Here is an 18,795-nt window from a genome sequence, read left to right as displayed (position 1 = left end):
CCCAGACACCACAGCAAGGGATGTGGGAGTTGTAGTTGTAGTCCAAAACATCAAAAGGATATGAGGTTACTGGCCTCCTGGTGTCTAGTTCAGAAGCAGGGTATGACCAATGCAACCCCTTTTTGGTCTGCTCCAGCTCCTAACCTTGTAAAAAATACTCTCTTCAAACATAGAGTCTATCATCTCTAGTCAATTAACAAAAATGATTAGCCCTTGAATAATTTTATTGGCCTGGTTTTTGCCAGTAGAAAACTACTCCAGGCACATTAAGGGAAAGGGAGGAAGTCAAGCTGGGCTCTTAATCGTGTTAGCAAAATGTAGAATAAGCCCCTGAAAAGCACAAGCTGTTGTGCATGTGTTACCTTCTCATTTCAATAGGGTGCCTTAACTCACGGTGACCGAAGAGCGACTGAATCCCGGGACCTCAGCAAGTACAACTTTGAGAATAAGGTGAGGATAAGTCTGCAGTTCACAGAAGCTTCTGCCTTTGAATAAGATTTGTTAGTTAGAAGAGGTGCTACGGACTCATGATTTTTTTGCCTTCATTTTTCACGGCATCCGATGCGTGTATTTTTTGTCCTCAAGATAGCTTTTCAAAGAGGTGCGAAAAGTGGAAAATGCAGCTAGCCTTCTCCAGGTTAAACGAAGAGGACAGGAGTTGTAATCCTCAAAATTCTGCAGATTGACAGCTTGGGAAAGGCTGTTCTGACCTAATATGTTTGACTCTTGTCTTTAACAGCTAGTCTAACAGACGGTTTACATCCTATCCTTCTTTTTCAACTCTTTCTCCTTTTTCTCAATGAATTCTTCCTTGTCATTTGCTTTCGCTCCCACCACCCTTCCTATTATACTTTCTGTTGCCAGTCACTCTTGCCTTTGTTCTTTGGTTAAATTGTGCTATCCGGCTGATCTTAGAAACCATTAGGGGTGGGAGTTTGTAGAAAGACAAGGAGTGAGAGAAACTATGAGACTGCAGTTTGTAGTCTTTTTTTGTTTTGTTTCTAAGTTTATGAATGCAAATACATGCTGGAAAATGTTCATTCAGTGTATGACATAATCTCCAAATCCAAGGCAAGAAGTGAACAAGATTGATGAATGTAAGAGCCCTGTTGAGTCAGATCAGGTCACATGTAGTCCTGCATGTCAGTTCCAACATGCCTGAAGGCCACAAGCAGGCTATAAAGTCAGTAGCATCTTCCTTTGATGATAGCTTCAACCATTAGGCACTCAGAAGTAGACTTCTCTGCACACGATATTCCACAATGACTAATAGCAATCAGTGGTTGGTTGATTGACCGTCATCTTCCTCCACAAACTTCTGAAAACCCTCTTTAGGGCGGTGAATCCTAGAGACAGAAGGGACTCTAGTTATTTCCCCTGCCAGTTCAGAGCATTCAACAATATAATGTCCTTAATCAGAGGCCATCTAGTGTAATTAGTTATGGTCAGTGTTTCTTAAAGTATGGTTCAAGGGCCCTTGGGGGTCTCCCAAGACTCTCTTCAAGGGTCCGCAAAATGAAAATTATTTGCCAGATGTTGAATACATTTGGAAACACTTAAAACAATGTCACTCTTCTCATTGTTATTTTTTATTTGTTAAAAAATAGGGTTTTTACATTTTTGTTCATGTTAATATCTAATGGGTTTAATATTGTCATTTTTACATGATTCAATAAATAAATATTCTATGAATGCATCCAATTTAATATGGTAAATCTCACTAAGTATAACCCACACAAACAGAAGCTCTTTTGGAGTCATCCATAATTTTTAAAAGTGGGAAGGGGTCCTCAGAGCACTGCCTGTATGCATCACATTTCCCACAGCTGGGACCTTTCTCTCTTCCATGTCTTGCAAATCCAGCACAGGTGGCCCCAAAAGACCAAGATTGCAGAATAGCTTCTGCAACTCAGGACCTGTCTTCTTCTAGGCAGAGTGTGGGAGGCTGAGCAGGGGAGGTTGTTGATTTTCTTAATGTGAGCTCTATCCAGCCAGGATGCTATGCCTGTGTAGGGCCTGATTTCTGATGCCTTTCTTCACCTCTCCCCAGTATGGAATCAAAGCCCTCGATAAAGTCCTGCGCACCATTTTCCAGCAGACAGAGAACAAAGTCCCCCTGCCCAAGGGTTATCGAGAAGGAGATGCTGCTTTCTTCAGTGGTAAGCAAGGATGGGTGGGAATATCATCTTATCAAGAGAAGGGCAAAGCTGATCTTCTACCGTAGGGAAGGATATGGGCTACAAACCTGGATGGTTCCCAGTTCAAAATCCAGCAGTGATAGATTCCCACCATCTGGTGATCGTTTAACCTTGGAGGGGAACTCAGAGATCATTGAGTTCAATCCCATGCCAAATTTGGGGATCTTGCAGTTGGGGGCCACCATCTGCTAAAATATATCCAGCCAAAGAAATATTTTGTTCCTGTTTGTAGAGGAAGGTGGTTCTACTGCCAAAGAGCTTCGATTGCAAAAAAGTTTATTGTAATGATTAGCAGAAAAGTGCCTCCTCCCATTTCAGCCTCTTTAGACCTTCCTTACACACAGCTACATGAAGGTTGGGGTCCAGACGCAATTTAGGGCTCCAGTGGTTAACTGATTAATCCAGTGTTTCTCAACCGTGGCAACTTTAAGATGAGTGGACTTCAACTCCCAGAGTTCCCCAGCCAGATGATTTCCAAATGATCTTCCAACTCTAAATTCTATAATTTGGCTACAAGCACTGATACATTCTGCATGTCCCAAGAGGCCCTCTTCTATAAGAAGGAATCCAACATGCTTTTGTTTCATCATAGCTTGATCCACACGCAAATGTAGTTTAGTAAGTCTTATCAATTACATTGTTTCCATCAGACAACAGCTGTAAATTAACACTGTTCTCTTCTTCTCCTCTTCTCCTTGCCTTCCTGTTAAAAAAATTCCGGGTTTTCAGAAATGAAGCAATGTCTCCTCTCCGTGGGAATCTCTTGCAAGGAGATGCGATACGGCTTCATGAGCATGGAGAAAGGTAAGCCGCACCCTTGTGCTGTGTTCCCTCCAACTATTTTCTTACGGGCAGTCCAGGATGGGGCATCTTCCTCCCCTTTTTTCTCTTTAGCTCTGTATTTCTTTTCTTCCTCACTCATTTTCTCTGCACCATCCTTTCATTGTTTTTTTTTCTTTCTCTCCTTCTGTCCTCCCAACAAGTTGGCACAGAAATAAGAAGTCCAAATGGATTATTTGCAAAATTAGTGAAATGACATTGAGTCAGGATCAGCTCCTGGTGACTGCATAGACTAAGGCTTACCATCTCAACCTGTTTCTAGGAGTAACATGTAGCTCTGCCAAGGGCAGTCCTGTAATCTCTTTGAGCCTATCTATCTGCTTTGTCCATGGTCTTCCCCTCCTCCTTTCAAAGTTGCCAATCAAAGTTGTTTTTTTCTAGTCCTACATCTGTTTGCATCACATGCTCCAAGTATTGAGTTTCTGCTTGCTGATCATTGCCCCAAGCCGTGATACTTCAGATCCATAATTTGAAGGCATTTATCTTTTTTTTTTTTTTGCTCTTTCTCAGTCTCTACCTTCCAGAGCCATACATTAATACTGGAAACACCATTGCTTTACCCTTCATTATCTTGTCTATGTTTATCATATCTTGTCTATGTTTATCTTCTGCCCTAAGATTAATTGCCTCTTCTCTGCCCATTTTATCTCTTCCTGAACCCAGGAAAAGAAAACTGTCTACCATCTTCACTTCTTTACCTCCAACTGTGAGTTCATTAAACATGCTGGTTGGCATTCTCGTTGTTTTCTTGATATTTAACATTAATCCTTTTTTTTTCATATTTAGTTTCAGTTCTTACTCTTCCTTACTTTCGGCTAACCAATAGGTCTCACCTGCATATCTCAAATTGTCAGTGGCTCACCATTCTTTGGACTCCAGCTGGTTCCACCATTATTAAAATGTATTCATGCTCACTGTAAAGATTTCTCAGAAGAATGACCGTGTTTTCTGACACACCCATTAGGCTTCATCTATTCCATATTCTGGTATGATCTACACAAGCTAAATTCTTGTAGTCAACGTTCGTAAAACACAGATAAACCTTAAATGTTCTTGCTGTCTCTATTATCCATTTTGTGTTCGCTCCCTGTGCCTTTTCTGAAACCTGCCAGCTCTTTTGGCATTTCTCTGTCTGTATATGGTTTTATCTTCTTTTTGAATTCTTAAGCCAAACTTCGCTTCCATGAGCAATGAGCACATCAGTTGAAGAATGTGCACATTCTTTTGCACCTCCCTGGGTAGGTGGATTTATTTATACAGCATAGCATTAAAGACAAAAAAACTTAAACCATCGAACCAATGATAGACTCCTATCTATTCTGGGAGTTGAAGTCCACTCGTCTTAAAGTCACCAAAGTTGAGAAACACTGCTCTGGGCTATAGCCGTCTTCCATATTACTTCCCAACCTCTTCTCTTAAACAGTTCGGTGAGTATTTTTTCTGGGCCTCATGCTTTCTACTTGATAGCTTGTCTATTTTCTGATGTACTTCCTTTATGGTGTAAATTCCTGAATGTAGTCTGTCTGTCTCTTCAGATATTTCTGTCATCCTATTATCCTGCTTGTAACAAGCCCCAGTGGAGCCTTTCCATCTTCCATTAGCCTTCTTTGCCACGGTTAGTTCTCTTCCATAATTACTCTTGGGAAGAGTCATGCAACAATCCAGATTTGAAGAGTGATTCAGAGCATGTGTGAGCATGTGTGTCATACTTGCCAGTGCTTCCTTAAATCAAATATGCCTTTTCCTGGAATCGCTGGGCAGGCCTAGGAGAAGATGTGGCTTCTTCAAGGAGTTGTGGACAAGATGGATGTCCCTGTGTGGTCTGAATCGCCTTTTTCCTTTCAGTGCAGACTGCTACGCAGCCCTACTCCTGACTTTTCCTGTCTACCGGTAAATTTTCCTGTAATTTCTCTGATCTTTTTAAAAACATCCCCCATTTTCCTTTTCTTTCTTACTTTCCTCCATTTGCTGATATTTTTGATTGAAACCTCTTTTCTGCTCCTTGCTTGCTTAATGTTTGAAGCCTGCATTCAGCTGCAGAATGTTCTTCCTGGCGTCTAAAGCTTTTACTTTCAGTCTTCCTCTGCCAGTCAGAATAGCTTATTCACAAAGCCACCTGGATCTGTCCTTCAAGTTTGGGAAGATTTTTTTCCACTTTAATTTTCAGCCTCTCTTCTTATAGTTCCTTAGGTTTCCACTGCATAAGTTAAGTGTACTGATTCTAATGACCATTTTATATTCTGATTGTATGTCCTCCAGATCAGATCTTGCTGGCACACTAACACTCTTTAGTTTTCTAAGTTTAAGCCACGTTTTTGCCTTCAAGGGCCTCTTCTACAATCTGCACAAGTGTCTTGGCTGACTGGACTGCATTTTTCTTTGTTCTGTTTCTTAGCGTATGGCCAATTTGATTCCAGTGTTGTACATCTGATGATGTCCAGGTGCACAGCTGGAATATATGTTTCTTGAAGCAGGTGTTGGCAATGAATGAAGACTTCCTTTTGCAAAACCATATCTCCTCCTCCTGCTCCTCCTGCTCCTCCTGCTCCTCCTCCTCCTCTTCTTCTTCTTCTTCTTCTTCTTCTTCTTCTTCTTCTTCTTCTTCTTCTTCTTCTTCTTCTTCTTCTTCTTCTTCTTCTTCTTCTTCTTCTTCTTCTTCTTTATTATTATTATTATTATTATTATTATTATTATTATTTCCAGTCCACATCTTTCTATAATTTCAGGTTTCTCCATTTCTCTGATTTCTGCATTTCAACCAGCCATTAATACTAGTAGCAGTCCTTTCTAACTATGGTACTTAGCACCAATTACTGTTTATCACAGAATTACTCAACGTCTTCCCCCATTCTGCCTGCAGAAGTATAATGCTGATGTTTACCAGATAACCACCAGTTCTAATACATATAATTCTGATGGTTATTGGGTTACTGCTGAGCTCATCCTTACTACTCTGTTTCTTCATATGGCCCCATGCCCTGAGTCGTGTAATCATTTGATTTCACGTGACTCATTCCCCCTAAACCTGCATTCCTAAAACTTTGATTTAGTAGGTTTCATTTCCCTTTCCATGTTCAAACTGTATGTGTCCGTATAAAACGAAGAACTCCTCTTTCAGTAGGGGCACCAATGGGGATGAGGCTTTTTAATGGCTTTGGTCTGGTGATGCCGTCATCTCCAGATCGCGGTGAAAGCTCAACTTCCTTTCCTATAACTAGAAGAAAACTTTCTGATCCTGGAGATCTCACCAGGTTTGGACTGGAGTTTGAGTGAGAAGAGTTGCAAATTTGATTCTGGTATTGGTTTGGAGGGTGAGCCTTTGTTCAGAGGCTCCATGCTTCTTCATCCTTAGTTTATGCACCTGGTACTTTATTTTGCACCAAGCATAGTCTGTGTTAAGACACACGCACGAGCCTCTCAGGCCTGAGATCTCCACAGTCTGGACCTTGGATAAATCTTTGGGGGTAGGGCAACTGGTGTCCAGGATGAACTAAATGTGTGGTGTCCTTCTCTCTGCTTATTTTTTTCTCACAGACTGCTCCATCACCAAGTTCCTGAATCGCATCTTGGGCCTGGAGGTTGACAAACAGAATCTGCTGTTTCAGTACTTCAATGACACTTTTGACTACCTGATCGAGAGGGACAAGAAAGATGGCAAATACGACATGGGGATTCTGGGTAAGGAGCAGGCTCACACCAAGCTGGCGACATCCACACACTTGTATTCCTTGTAAGGGAGATTATGAAATGAATTACAAGCTTCTGGGAGTCCACAGTGTTCCATCTTTACCATAGAGGAGATCAGTTGTCTTACCAATTGTGGTAAGAAAGAATAATTTTCCATATATAGAAAGTATTGGGGATGGAGAAAGATACTGAAGAATACTCTTCTTGGGCCCTGTGTCAGAACTGGGAGTGGTCCTTGACCTTCTAGAGCAGTGTTTATCAACCTTGGCAACTTGAAGATGTATGGACCTCAAGTCCTAGAATTCCCCAGCCAGCATATTAGGTGGGGAATTCTGGGAGTTGAAGTCCCCCCATCTTAAAATGGCCAAGGTTGAGGAACACTCCCCTAGAACACTGGATGGTCCCAATAATGGAAGGCAGTGGGGTGGGCAGGGAATTATTATAACCCAACCTTGGCCATTCTGTGATGTCACAGCAGTCAGGCTACCTCCTGAAAGGGATGGACTCTCCATTTTTGAATTTGCAGCCCTGTAACATTATAGAACTACAAGACTGGGAGATGGAGGGGGAGATGGAACAAATGGTCATGTGTGTATGTTGTGGGAGGGAGAGAGATTTGGGGACCATTCCGTCCACATATTTTTCTGAGCTCCTTCCAACCTGAGATATCACCCTACTCATTCACACCACCTTCTCCATTCCTCAGACCTGGCTCCTGGCATTGATGAAATCTACGAGGAGAGCAAAGAGGTTTTCCTGACACCAGGCCACCCACAGGATGGCCAGGTGGTCTTTTACAAGGTAATAATTTGCAAGAGGAATATAGGACTTGGTTCATAAACCTGTTTTTGGTTGTTGTCAACCTCTGCTTGTTCTGACTTGCTGCATCTCTCCCAAGCCTCAGACTGGAGTTTTCCTACTTTTGCCTGGAGATGCATTGGATCTGCAATCTTCTACATCAGTGCTTCTCAACCTTGGCAACTCTAACATGTGGGGACCTTAACTCCCAGAAGTCCACACATGCTGGCTGGTGAATTCTGGGAGTTGAAGTCCACACATGTTAGAGTTGCTAAGGTTAAGAAACACTGTTCTACATGCAAAGCTTATGCTCTTTCAGTAAGCTACCGTTAGTGGCATGAAAAATGTTTTGAGCTCAAATGCTTTGTTCCTACTCTCACAGAATGTCCCAAGCTCAAAACGAGAACGCCTCTGTCTGCTTTTTCATGCCATATACAGTTTCATAAATCATACTCTCATACTCCTTTCTGAACTCTCTTCCTCACCCACCTACCCTCCCACCCAGTTTTGATATTTTTCATCTTACGGAACAACAATGAGGCCCAACGGTTTAAACTTGTAAAAATGCACTTATTGAATTACTTGGAGTTCAGTTAAAACAGAATGAAAAAGAGAAAAATAATTGAATGCAAATACATGAAATTGTGATAATTAAATGTTCAGTAGAATGCTTTTTCAAAGAGGGTGAAGGAAAAGGGGAACAAACCGTTCAAACACAACATTCATGCAGGTCTTGACCAGATGCTTCACATCCATTGCTAGGGTGTCTCCTGAATACTTTTGATGCCTACAAATAGTTTTGCCAGGCTGGGGCCTTCAGGATATTGGAGACTACCTCTATCAGAAGTCTCCAGGTTGGCAAAACACTGCCTTAAAAGCAGAGGTGGTAAATCTCATTTGAGGCAGCACAAGGAGGTCCACATTTCCCTCTAGGACTTTTCTCCTCTGGGATGTGAACTTGAAAGTCAGTCAGTGGAGGTCTGCCTTCTACACTACTCAAACAACTTCCTTGCTTGTTTCTGACCCACCTTTAGATCAGCGTGGACAGAGGGTTGAAGTGGGAGGAGGCATTCGAGAAGTCACTTCACCTAACAGGCCCTAATGATGGGTTCTACCTTTCTCACAAGGTAAGAGAAACTGGTGGGGATGGAGGGGGTGGGATGGCCACTTTTTGGGTGATAAAGTTGTAGGGCAAGGGGAGAAGTTGGTAAGCATCTTCATCAGAAGTGAAAACCTTCCCTTTTTAGTTATTCTGCTAAGGGGCTTTGGGGAGGAGGAGATTATTCTGGCAAATAGGAGGTTGTTTGAAGAAGAGAAGATGTGCAAGGTAAGCGGGGGGAAAATATCACTGTAAAATTGAAGCAGTCTCCAAGCACATTTAATAGAGACTGAAAGCAACAGCTGTAAATTGATTCAGAAAAACTGAAACAAAACCCACAAACAACTTCTCCAAATTGCTCTGGGTGACCTGGCATTGAATCCTGAAGCTGGAAGCAGCCACTGAGAACATGGAATATAACCCCCTTGCTCAGTGCAGGAATCCAAATGAAAGCAAACAGCTGCTCAAGAGGCTGTGCGGTGCCTTGAATTCCATTCAGAAGAGGCATTTTGGAACAACTAGGAGCACATATGCTACAATTGTCTCTGCTCATTAAAGCAGCCGCATCTGTTTCCAGATTCGTGCAGTGACTGCTTTAACGAGTCTCAGGCAGAGCAGCATTCGTGTTGCTGCATTTTCTGAAATACCGAAGTACCTCTTCCAAACTGAATCCAAAACACTGCACAGCCCTGTAGTTCGGCTTCTGTTTCAGGACATCCAGTGGAGGGAGTCCCCCATCCCTCTGGGCAAGTGGTTCCACCATCAGACTACTCTTCATGGGTAGGAAGTTCTTCACAACAGTCAGAATCTGCCTTCCTGCAACTGAAATCCATTATTCCATGTCCAGAGCTCTTGAACAGTGGAACACAGGTCTTGATCTTCTCCTGAATGACATTTTCCTGATGTGGTGGATTTCAGCTTTCCCATCTTCCGCAGCCAGCATGGAAGCATAAATTTTCTGCCGGCAGTCCTGTCTTGCACCTATGCTTCTGCATCAGCGGCACCTCACTACTGTTTCCACCCTTTCCAAGTTCTCTTGTAGGGGAACCAAGGCAGAAATAGACCACACAGTGTTCATTACAAGATTGAACTACAGATTTCATAATCCTTGGCTCCAACTGGCCAGAGTTGATGGCCAAAACATTTGGAGTACAAGGAGGTGGCCTCTTCCCCAGCAGATGGAGTGGGTTTAGCATAAAACAATATATATCATTAAACAAGGCAATAGCAATCATCAGAATGCAGCCAAAAGTTGCTTAAAAGGTTATTTGAAATCTCATAACTCCAACAGTAGAGAATATACAGAGCTCAGAGTTGAACTGTTGGTCCTTGCTCTTGTTGGGTGCTTGGTTGTTTTCCTGCAGACGTTTCAAGACCAGTCAGTGCGAGGGACAGCGGGGTTCCCTCTCTCCCTCGCACTGATCCTGTTACCTAGGGTGACCTTGAAACATCTGCAGGAAAACAACCAAGCCCCCAACAATCTCTGTTCCTTGTCCCTGCCCGTCCTCAAGAGCTGCTAGGCATCCCACACTCCCTGCTCAAGTTGCTTTGGATTATGTGATGACCCCTCTCCAGGATGGCTGTCTGCAACCTGGGTGGGTCAATGCCAGCCCTGCAAGGACCTCATTGTCCATGCGCTGAGCCCATGTGTGACACCAAGTTCCTAATCTGCGGTACCAAGTTTTAAGGAGCACCACTCCCTCTCCCTTGCCCCCTGAACTGACCACGAGTTCTATGCCCCCTGCAGGTTCGAGGCAACAAATACACTTGCCTCCTAGCAGAGCAGACCCGGGGGAAATACTTCACCCTCTACAAGCCAAACATCGGGAAACAGAGCCAGCTGGAGACCATGGACAGCCTTCTTAAGAAGTACCAGCCGGTAAGGCATAGTCTGCAGATCCATCTTTCTCCTCCGCCATTCCCAATCCATCCTGTCCTTGATAGTTCCCTCTTGCTGTTTTTTTGTGCAGGTGTCATCAGCAGATGCTCAGCCCCACTGGGAGAGCAGTTACGATTTCTCCCTGAAACACTGCAACCATGCTGTATGGTAAGTCGCCTTCAAGGGCTGTCCCGAAGACAGAAACATGGAGGAAACAGAAGCATTCTGGTTTCCTAGAAGGCAAATGGAGACGTGCATACATGCACGTTGCCAGACTGTAGCACACGGGCAGACGGTTTTCTGATGGTAGTGTTGATAGAGTCACAATTTTAGTTTCTTTGGCCTTCAAGGCCTTGGGGGTGTGGCCAGTGAAGTGACAACCCTGGAATGGATGGGGGTCCTTTTTTCTTTTAAACCCTATGTGGGTGTCAGCCCTTCAGGGCAGGCCAGATCAGGAAACAAATGGAGCAAGGGTTCCAGGAATGCAACTTTCAGTCATGGGATAGATTACAACTTGATGACCTCCTAGAATTTCCCTCTGCCCCCTCTATACCAAACAGAATCAAGGCAGAGTTATTTTGAGTCTCTTCCTCATGCCTTCTTTCCTAGGACTGAGCTGTCTTTTATTTGCTCTTAATGGCTCTTACATTCCTTCATCAGGGTGATCTCTCTACTCCTCCACAGTGGGGAAGGTTGGCTGGACACCTTAAGCCTTGCTGATCTGAGGGGAGCTTGACTTTTTTTAAGGGCTGCTTTGAGTCTCAACAAGTCTTACGGAGCCCCCTTTGCTCTTGAAAAACAGCCCCAAACCTAATAACACCACCTTTGGGCTAAAAATGTTGTTCCTGCCCAATCTGGGCCTCTAGAAAAGGTGGTGGGACCAAAATGCAGTTTGCAGTGTTCCCCCCTGCCCACCTTAACTCTTCTTCATTGACAAGCTCCCTGTGGCCCACAGAGGGAGCCCAGTATAACTGGAAGCTGGATGAGGTGGGCATCTGTTTTGAATAAAGGGGAATGAAGTGTCCAAGCTGGCACTTGGCCCTGAGGATTCCTTTTTTTAGCTTCAAAACTGAGTTCCCAGCTCTTCTTGAGGCTAGGTTGACAAAAGGGGGTAGGGGGGATGAAGGCTAGTTTGACAGTGCTACTTGACTTGCTACTACCGAAATCATCCTCTCTCTGCCCCTGGTGGCTTGGCTTCCATGGCATAGACATGGATTGATGCTACCACCGCAGATCAAAATACTGGTGTAATAAATGGTTTTGCCTAATGATCCTCCACCCCATTCTTTCTGGAAAGGAAGCCTAAAACAGCAGGATGCAGGATGGTTGTGAAAGGAAACCAAGTCTGTAACTTTTCCTTCTTGTGCTTCTGTTCCTCAATTCCCCCCCTCCCCAACTCACCCTCAAAACAAAACCCCACAGGAACAGGAACTGCAAGGTTGTCCAGGAGGGAAAGGAATGTTTCCAGGGCACACGTTTACGCCACTATTACATGCTGTGCGGGGCACTCTTGCGCGTCTGGACCAAAATCGCTAGCGTCATGGCTAACATCACCAACACCAGCTATCTGCAGATCGTCCGCCTCAAGACCAAAGAGAAGAAGAAGCAAGTTGGTGAGTGGAGAACTCGAGCTTTTCCCCTGTGGCGAAGGGGCAAAGGGTGGAATCACCTCCGATCCTGGAGTCCTAGATCTGGAAGTGGCCGTTGAGGGCATGGAAACCTTGTGGGAGATGGCGGGGAGGCTGGGAGAGGAACGGAAGAGAGAGTAAACAGCAAAGAGGCATCGCGTTCGCAGCTTATCTTATAACCGGCCACTCAGCCCAGGTGGGGAGAAATCTGGGACACAGCATTTCAAAGCATTCAAAGAAACTCTGCCTTAATGAACAACATAAACAAGGCTTTGGCAATTTCCAAAATTCTGCAGTTACCCCAGAGCAGCATTCAAGATCCCACACAGAAATCTAGGTAGTTCTTTTGGGATATCATGTTTATTAAGGATTTTGATTACAGTAGTAAAAACAAGTACAAACTACACTTAAAGAAAGGAAAAGCTATCGTAAGAAAGAATAAAAAGTGCAAGAGCAAGAAGAAAGAGAAAAGAGAATATGATAAAGAAAAAGAAAAGAAATATATAAAGAAGTGACTTCCAACAAGGATAGACAAATTTAGTAACTCTTCACCCCCTATAAGGTTACAAACATATATCTCTTCGTCCCTTATCTCATCCCTTATCTATAAGCAAATCCATAAAACATCAACTTTTCAATCTTAGTGTCAGCAAAAAGTCCGTAAAAGGTTGCCAGAACTTTGCAAAAAAAAAGTTATTATTTAACCTTCATCAAAAAAACCCCAACTGCACATTCCTTCCTTTTACTTCTAACAGTCTTAATCTTTAGTTCATTCAAAGATTGTCGTAGGATTTGATTTCTCTTCAATTCTCTGTCCCATCGCACAGACTTCTTCAAGGGTTTAGGAAGCCTCTTTTGCAGATCCAGTAAGAAAACATTTTCCAGGTCATTCTCTTGGTTTGTCATTTGTATTTCCTCTTTAATTTTTAAAACTTCAGCCAGTTTCTTTTGTATATCCAATAAAGCATCCTTTTCAAAATTATTCTATTGACCTGCCATTTGTAGTTCCACTTTTGATACTTTCGTCAGACAAAATTTGTTCCATGTCTGTCATTCCCTCATTAATACCTTTTGGACATAATCTACTGATCTGGCCGGGGGCGGGGGTTGAAATTTTCTGATTCTCACAGAGAGAAAGCAAGCTTTGTATGAGCCATGAATTCTGGGAGGGGCAAAGGTGTGTAGTGAGCCCACCTGGGTTCTGTCTGAGGCACATCCAGCCGCATCTCTGATATCCTAGCCGATAGCCCTGGTCCTGGTTTCAGATTCTCTCTGGAAGCTGTGACTTTGGATCTCTGGGGATGACAGGAGGTGGTCCCTCCTCCAGGGAGGTGTTGGGGAGGCTGGAAAGGAGGGAGAACAAAAAGAGCAAGGAAGAGGAAAGGACAGAACAGGAAGGATTGGCCTGTTCTGGACTCCCATCTTCCAGCATGAAGGTTGCGTCTCACGGCACTTATTGCTTTACTACATATTAAGATTCCGCAGCTTTGTATAAAACAATTGTTTATAGCTATTGGAAAAAGCAAAGAATGGGGCAGGTTCAGTTTGCAATGTTAGATACTCCATGTTCCCTTGTCTGACACCCCAGCCCAGACAAGATCAAGATGAAAAAGGCAAGAGGGTGCCAGTGATATTGCAATCAAAGTTTCACCCATTTTTTATGTGCATCAGGTAGACACCCCTGTAATACAGTCAGGTTAGGAAGCCAGAGCCTGAACACAACTGGAGTGCCGTGGAAGAGAAGACTCGTAGATGTGCTGAAGAATTTCCTCAATTTAGCATCCTCAGGCACTAAACTTGGGTTTTAGTTTGTGTGTGCAGCGCACACCATTCTGATTCTACACCCTTTTCTCCTTGGACAAACTCTTTTGTCTCCTGCTCCACAATTGCATTTCTGTACTTAGTGTCTTTCCGTGTTCTCCCCTCATCCCTCACTTTTCCCTTTCCTTACCTCCCTTTTCTCTGTAACCCAGATACTGGGAGTCTCAGCCTCCTCTCAAGGTTACAGGACTCTAAGCCATGGTTATGTCCTCCAGTTAGGACCTCCGAAGTTGGGTTGAGTGGGATGTTGGGTTAAGTCTCGCCTTCTGCCGAAAGCCGACTCAGTACGTTTTATCCCTTCTGCAGGGATCAAGATACCAGAGAACTGCGTCCATCAGGTGCTGAAGGAGCTGAAGCAGATGGATGAGAATGTGAAGCAGAAACAGAAGCAGCCTCCAGCCATGTTGGCACCAGTGAGGCCCACCCTGCCCTACCCGCTGCTTGTACCACCCCTGGACAGCCAGTCCACAGGATTTTTCTCTGCCCAGCACTCTTCCTTGCAGCAAGATGAGATCTTGGACCTGACCCGCAGCCCCCCTGGTGAAGGTCTCCTGGACTTCTGCTGGACAGAACCTTCTCCTCCTCCTCCTCCTGCTCCTCCTCCTCCGCCACCACTCCCTCCTCCTCCCCCTCCATCCCAGTTCAGCTTCCACGCTCCATATGACAGTGCAGCATTGGTGGGCAGCCTGGCCCACGGTGGCTCCCCCTCCCAGCATGAACACATGTCCTCGGCTCCAGCCCTCCCACTCCCCCTGGCGGACAGTTTCTCCTCGGCCAGCCTGAACTTCCGAGAGCTCTTGGAGGAGATGATGCTGAACCCCCACGGCCTGGGGAGCGAGAACAGCGGGCAGGAGCGCCAGAGTGTCATCCAGTTCAGCGGCCCCCTCTCCAACCTCTACGATGCCAGCTGAGTTGGGGGGAACAGGGGGTTCTGTTCATCAGGCTGGGCCACTTTGGAGGCCGTGTTGTGTTTTTATACTGGGTTGGAACGGACCACTTCTGTCTTTTTAAAGGGGTGGGTGGAGAGAACTCTAGTTAACAGAAACAAAGTTTATTTATATATAATATACAGTCAAACCTGTACTAATTTTTTTATATGTCTATAGAGAGAGAGATGTACAAAGTGGAGTTGTGGAAGAGGATAAGTGGAAGTGGGGGGCAGTGATGCCTAAATACTGAGGGAATCGGGCACTTTAGAGAAATGGCCAGCTTCCCCATCTACCTGCTGCTTCTCAGTACCCAAGCTTGTCTTTCTGTGCTCCCCAACAAAAACTACTGAGTTTGGAAAGTAGTTGAGGATCGTAGAACGAGTGAATATATACATTTTGAATATATACTCATTCTACTTGGTTTGTCAAAAGAAGGTCCAATTCAAGTGACAGCCCAAAGAAAAAAACCTTCCCAGAGCCCCTGGTTTTATTTTTTGCACATATGGAGAATGCTGCACAATCAGTTATCTGTAGGTTCCCGGCTACTGGCCTGGCGGGGCAGGGGGGCGGCTGAAATTTTCTGATTCTCACAGAGAGAAAGCAAGCTTTGTATGAGCCATGAATTCTGGGAGGGGCAAAGTTTTCTAAACCAAATCTTCAGGAGCTCAAGACACAATGGAGTTTCTTCTCACCCCTTCCAGGCAGTGCCGGAAGGAGCATTGAAATCATGCGCCCCTTTCTGCAGCGATACGGTTTAGGCTTCAGGGGCAGGGCTCGAGAATGTGCGTTTGTGCATTTTAAGGAAAGCCCTCTATGTAGCCCCTTTTTAAAATGTTGGTTTTTACTAAAAGGGAGTGGTAAGGCTGCAAGAATCTGAGAGCTTAGCACTGAGTGCTTAAAGGAAAGAGGATTCAGTTACTGTTTTAATAAGCCAAACATGAGAAGGCAAATATTAGCCAGAAAAAGGGGGTGAAAACTTTGGGCTGCAAAGTGTTCCGGAATTCAGCTCTCTGAAGTCAAATATTTCTGTTTTCCTTCTAGTTATACTGTTCCCCCTGCCCTGGTAATGTTCAGGAAAATGCGAGCTGATGTTTCTACTCCACCCCCACCTCTTGAGCATTTGTGGAAAGACGGAGATTTTGTCAGGGCACCGTCTGAGTTTAATTGCTTTTGATAAACGGCAGGTTAAAGTGCTTTGATTCTTAATCTCCAACGCTTTGCTCTTGAACCTTTCTATTTTTTACCCTTTCCCTTTTCCGAGTTGCTCAGGACGGCAGGCTGAGTTTCCTTGCTTTCAAATTCAGCCTGTGAAGGGAGGGAGGCAGAGATGTGGCCAGTTTAGGGTTGCCCAGTAAGCTTTATGGCTCAGCCCGCTTTCTCCCCAGTTAAAAGTTCAGGGTGTAGTATTGCGGAACTTGATGGCTCCAAAGAGGTTGCTTTTGTCCTTTACAAAATATTTTTCAAAAGCAGATTTCAATCCCTTCTAGAATGCACATACATAATGTTGAAATCCCTCTTGTCTTTGGCATGAAACCTGATTGTACCAGTGTCCGTTCCTCAGCATCCCTTTCCCTTGCTGCAGCTGCTAAGGCTCGGGGCTCTCCTTCCCCAGCTTGATGGCCTCCCCCAGATGTGTTGGCACTTCCACAGCAAAAAAGCACACCAGGTGGGAATTTAAGAAGTCACCGTTCTGACACCACTGGCAGGCTACCCTCAAATCTCAAGAACTCCCCTGTCTGTTCTGCTGCAAATATCTTCCCGTTTTGACTCATAGCTGCTGTTGCCAGGCCAAATTCTCTATGATCCAGGGCATTAAAGCTTCATCCCAACTTCCCAAGCCATTGGATATTGTCCCAAACTCCTCCTTGGGATGCCGATGGTTCCAGATGTTCCCCACCATCCCCGAGATTGGCATAAATCTGCCACAGAAGGAAGACTGTGTTGAGCTGGGGGCAAACTACACATACATTTCACTATTAGGGGGCAGGAGGGCTCAAATGTGAATTTCAGCAGGCGTTTAGCTGGGTCTCAGCCAAGACAGTATTTGCAGAGAAACCTCTAGAGCAGTGTTTCCCAACCTTGGCAACTTTAAGATGCGTGGACTTCAACTCCCAGAAGTCTGGTTGGGGAATTCTGGAGTTGAAGTCCACACATCTTAAAGTTGCCAAGGTTGAGAAACACTCCTCTAGATGGTTTCAACTCTGTCCTAAAAAAGGATGCCTTATATAAGAAAGAAAGAAAGCTTGTTCTCAGATAGCCCCTGCTATTTGGGTCTTTTATATGTTCTTAAAAACTAGTTAAATTTTTTAAACTACCTAGCATGGCGGTTATCAAATACGTAGAATGGTAAACTCACTGGCGTTTCTTCCCATGAAGCTGGACGCCTTTGTACAGTTTTCCCCCGTATCACTAACCACAGGTTGCCGGTACAACTGTGTGAGGGATGCCAATTCTATATAACCGAGCATTGGGAATGGGAATATATATCCTGACAACCCAATCTTTTCCCACTCATCCTGCCCCAACCCACAAGGATTTAGACCTTTGTTGCTAGCTTTCAGGTCCTTATGACTTATTTTCACTTGAAAATAACGATTGGGAAGAGCAGGGCAACAGTGCAAAATCAGAAAACTATGCAAAAATGCTGAGTGCAGAGCGTCATTCCTGATTTGAAACCCCTGAACTAGGGATCCCCATCACCCAAGGACCCCCCCCAGTAAGTTTTACAATGGAATAAGCCACAATAAACCCAGTTACTTCGGTTGGAATTGTTTTGGTGGCCCGTGGCAGCAAGAGACATTTTAAAAAGCCTTACAACTCAGGAAAGATTTTAAGATGTTTGAGTGCCTCCCATCCCCCAGCTATTCCACCTTAAAAAAAATGCTTTCTTAACGATCTTCAGAACAATAGGTGGCTATTTTACATTAAATTAAAAAGAAAATAAATATGCAATTTCCCTTCCTGCTTTCTTGTGAAGGTGGATAAGGCCAAGGAGGTCCCATTGAGGACATCCAGCCCCTTCCCTGAGCAGCCTGTCTCCATTTTTGTCAGGAAGAATAATAATATGTAATAGCTACTTTTTAACTAAATTATTATGTCGTTTGTTCTATTGATTGTATTTTATAAATGGAAACCCCTTCCTTTCTCCCCCATGGCACTTTTTAACCAACTTCAATGACTCCTTATTTTTTTTCCTATGCATATTTATAATTAATTGAAAAATGTATATATGTAAAGAGTGGGGGGGGGAGGATTCTTTCCTTTTTGTTGTTGAACATGTGCCTTTTGACTAATGATTTCAGAATTTTCTACTTGCATCAGAAGGATTAAAATATTGGCATTTCAGTTTCAATGAAGGAAGAAATGAAAGATGCGTGCATCTACGTGCATGTGTGAGGTTGGGAAGGAAGGGGGGGATCCGTTAGGTATGCAGAGATTTCTGCAGATGGGGGTCAGACATGGAAGACCTACCTTGCATGCAAAAATAAATAGAGCAGTCAAAATGTTGGCATACCTAGAGTTTCTCAACTGATTCTATTTTTTTTTTTTCTTTAGTGGTACTTTGAACTTTTCAAATTCAAAACGCCCGTGTTTTGAGTTTGGAGCACTTTAGTAAGGACAAAACAACACACTTTAACCTCAGAATGTTTGAAGCGTAAGGTGTTTTGCAGTTGGATATTTTTTTTAAGTCAGAAATCCCTGGAAAAACATATGGTCAGGAAGGCTCATCTTTGCTAGCTCTTATTAAATCATTCAGTACGAATGTGCACTAGGGTTGATCTTGAAAAGGCATGCTGTACTTTTCCGGAATGAAGCATTTGGGGGTTCTGTACAAAAGGTTAGAAGAGAGGGAAAAAACCCATGCGTCATAGAGCAAACCACCTTGGTATACTTTTCTGTTTTGCTCACACATTTT

General features: G+C 44.0%; 1 protein-coding gene across 4 annotated transcripts in view; it reads left to right on the top strand.

Annotated features, from left to right (window-relative positions):
• SBNO2 (strawberry notch homolog 2) overlaps window positions 1-18,590 on the top strand; it is a 107,736-nt gene extending 89,146 nt beyond the window's left edge. For 3 of the 4 annotated variants that reach the window (XM_088149382.1, XM_088149383.1, XM_088149384.1), the window contains 10 exons: window positions 379-450; window positions 2,051-2,159; window positions 2,928-3,002; window positions 6,573-6,716; window positions 7,432-7,526; window positions 8,558-8,650; window positions 10,370-10,501; window positions 10,593-10,669; window positions 11,924-12,114; window positions 14,257-18,589. In XM_088149382.1, the coding sequence (XP_088005508.1) occupies window positions 379-450; window positions 2,051-2,159; window positions 2,928-3,002; window positions 6,573-6,716; window positions 7,432-7,526; window positions 8,558-8,650; window positions 10,370-10,501; window positions 10,593-10,669; window positions 11,924-12,114; window positions 14,257-14,861 (1,593 nt within the window). In that variant the 3' untranslated portion in view covers window positions 14,862-18,589. Of the gene's footprint in view, window positions 1-378; window positions 451-2,050; window positions 2,160-2,927; window positions 3,003-6,572; window positions 6,717-7,431; window positions 7,527-8,557; window positions 8,651-10,369; window positions 10,502-10,592; window positions 10,670-11,923; window positions 12,115-14,256 lie in introns of all 4 variants that reach the window. The other variant, XM_088149385.1, reaches the window with a different exon arrangement.
• The last annotated feature ends 205 nt before the right edge of the window (window positions 18,591-18,795 follow it).

Source organism: Python bivittatus, unplaced genomic scaffold, assembly GCF_059951505.1.
Source record: "Python bivittatus isolate LINGU-HERP-01145 unplaced genomic scaffold, Pbiv_v1 ctg000580_np1212, whole genome shotgun sequence".
Taxonomy (NCBI): domain Eukaryota; kingdom Metazoa; phylum Chordata; class Lepidosauria; order Squamata; family Pythonidae; genus Python; species Python bivittatus.
The sequence above is the reverse complement of the archived record's forward strand: the minus strand, read 5'-3'. Positions and strand labels throughout refer to the sequence as shown.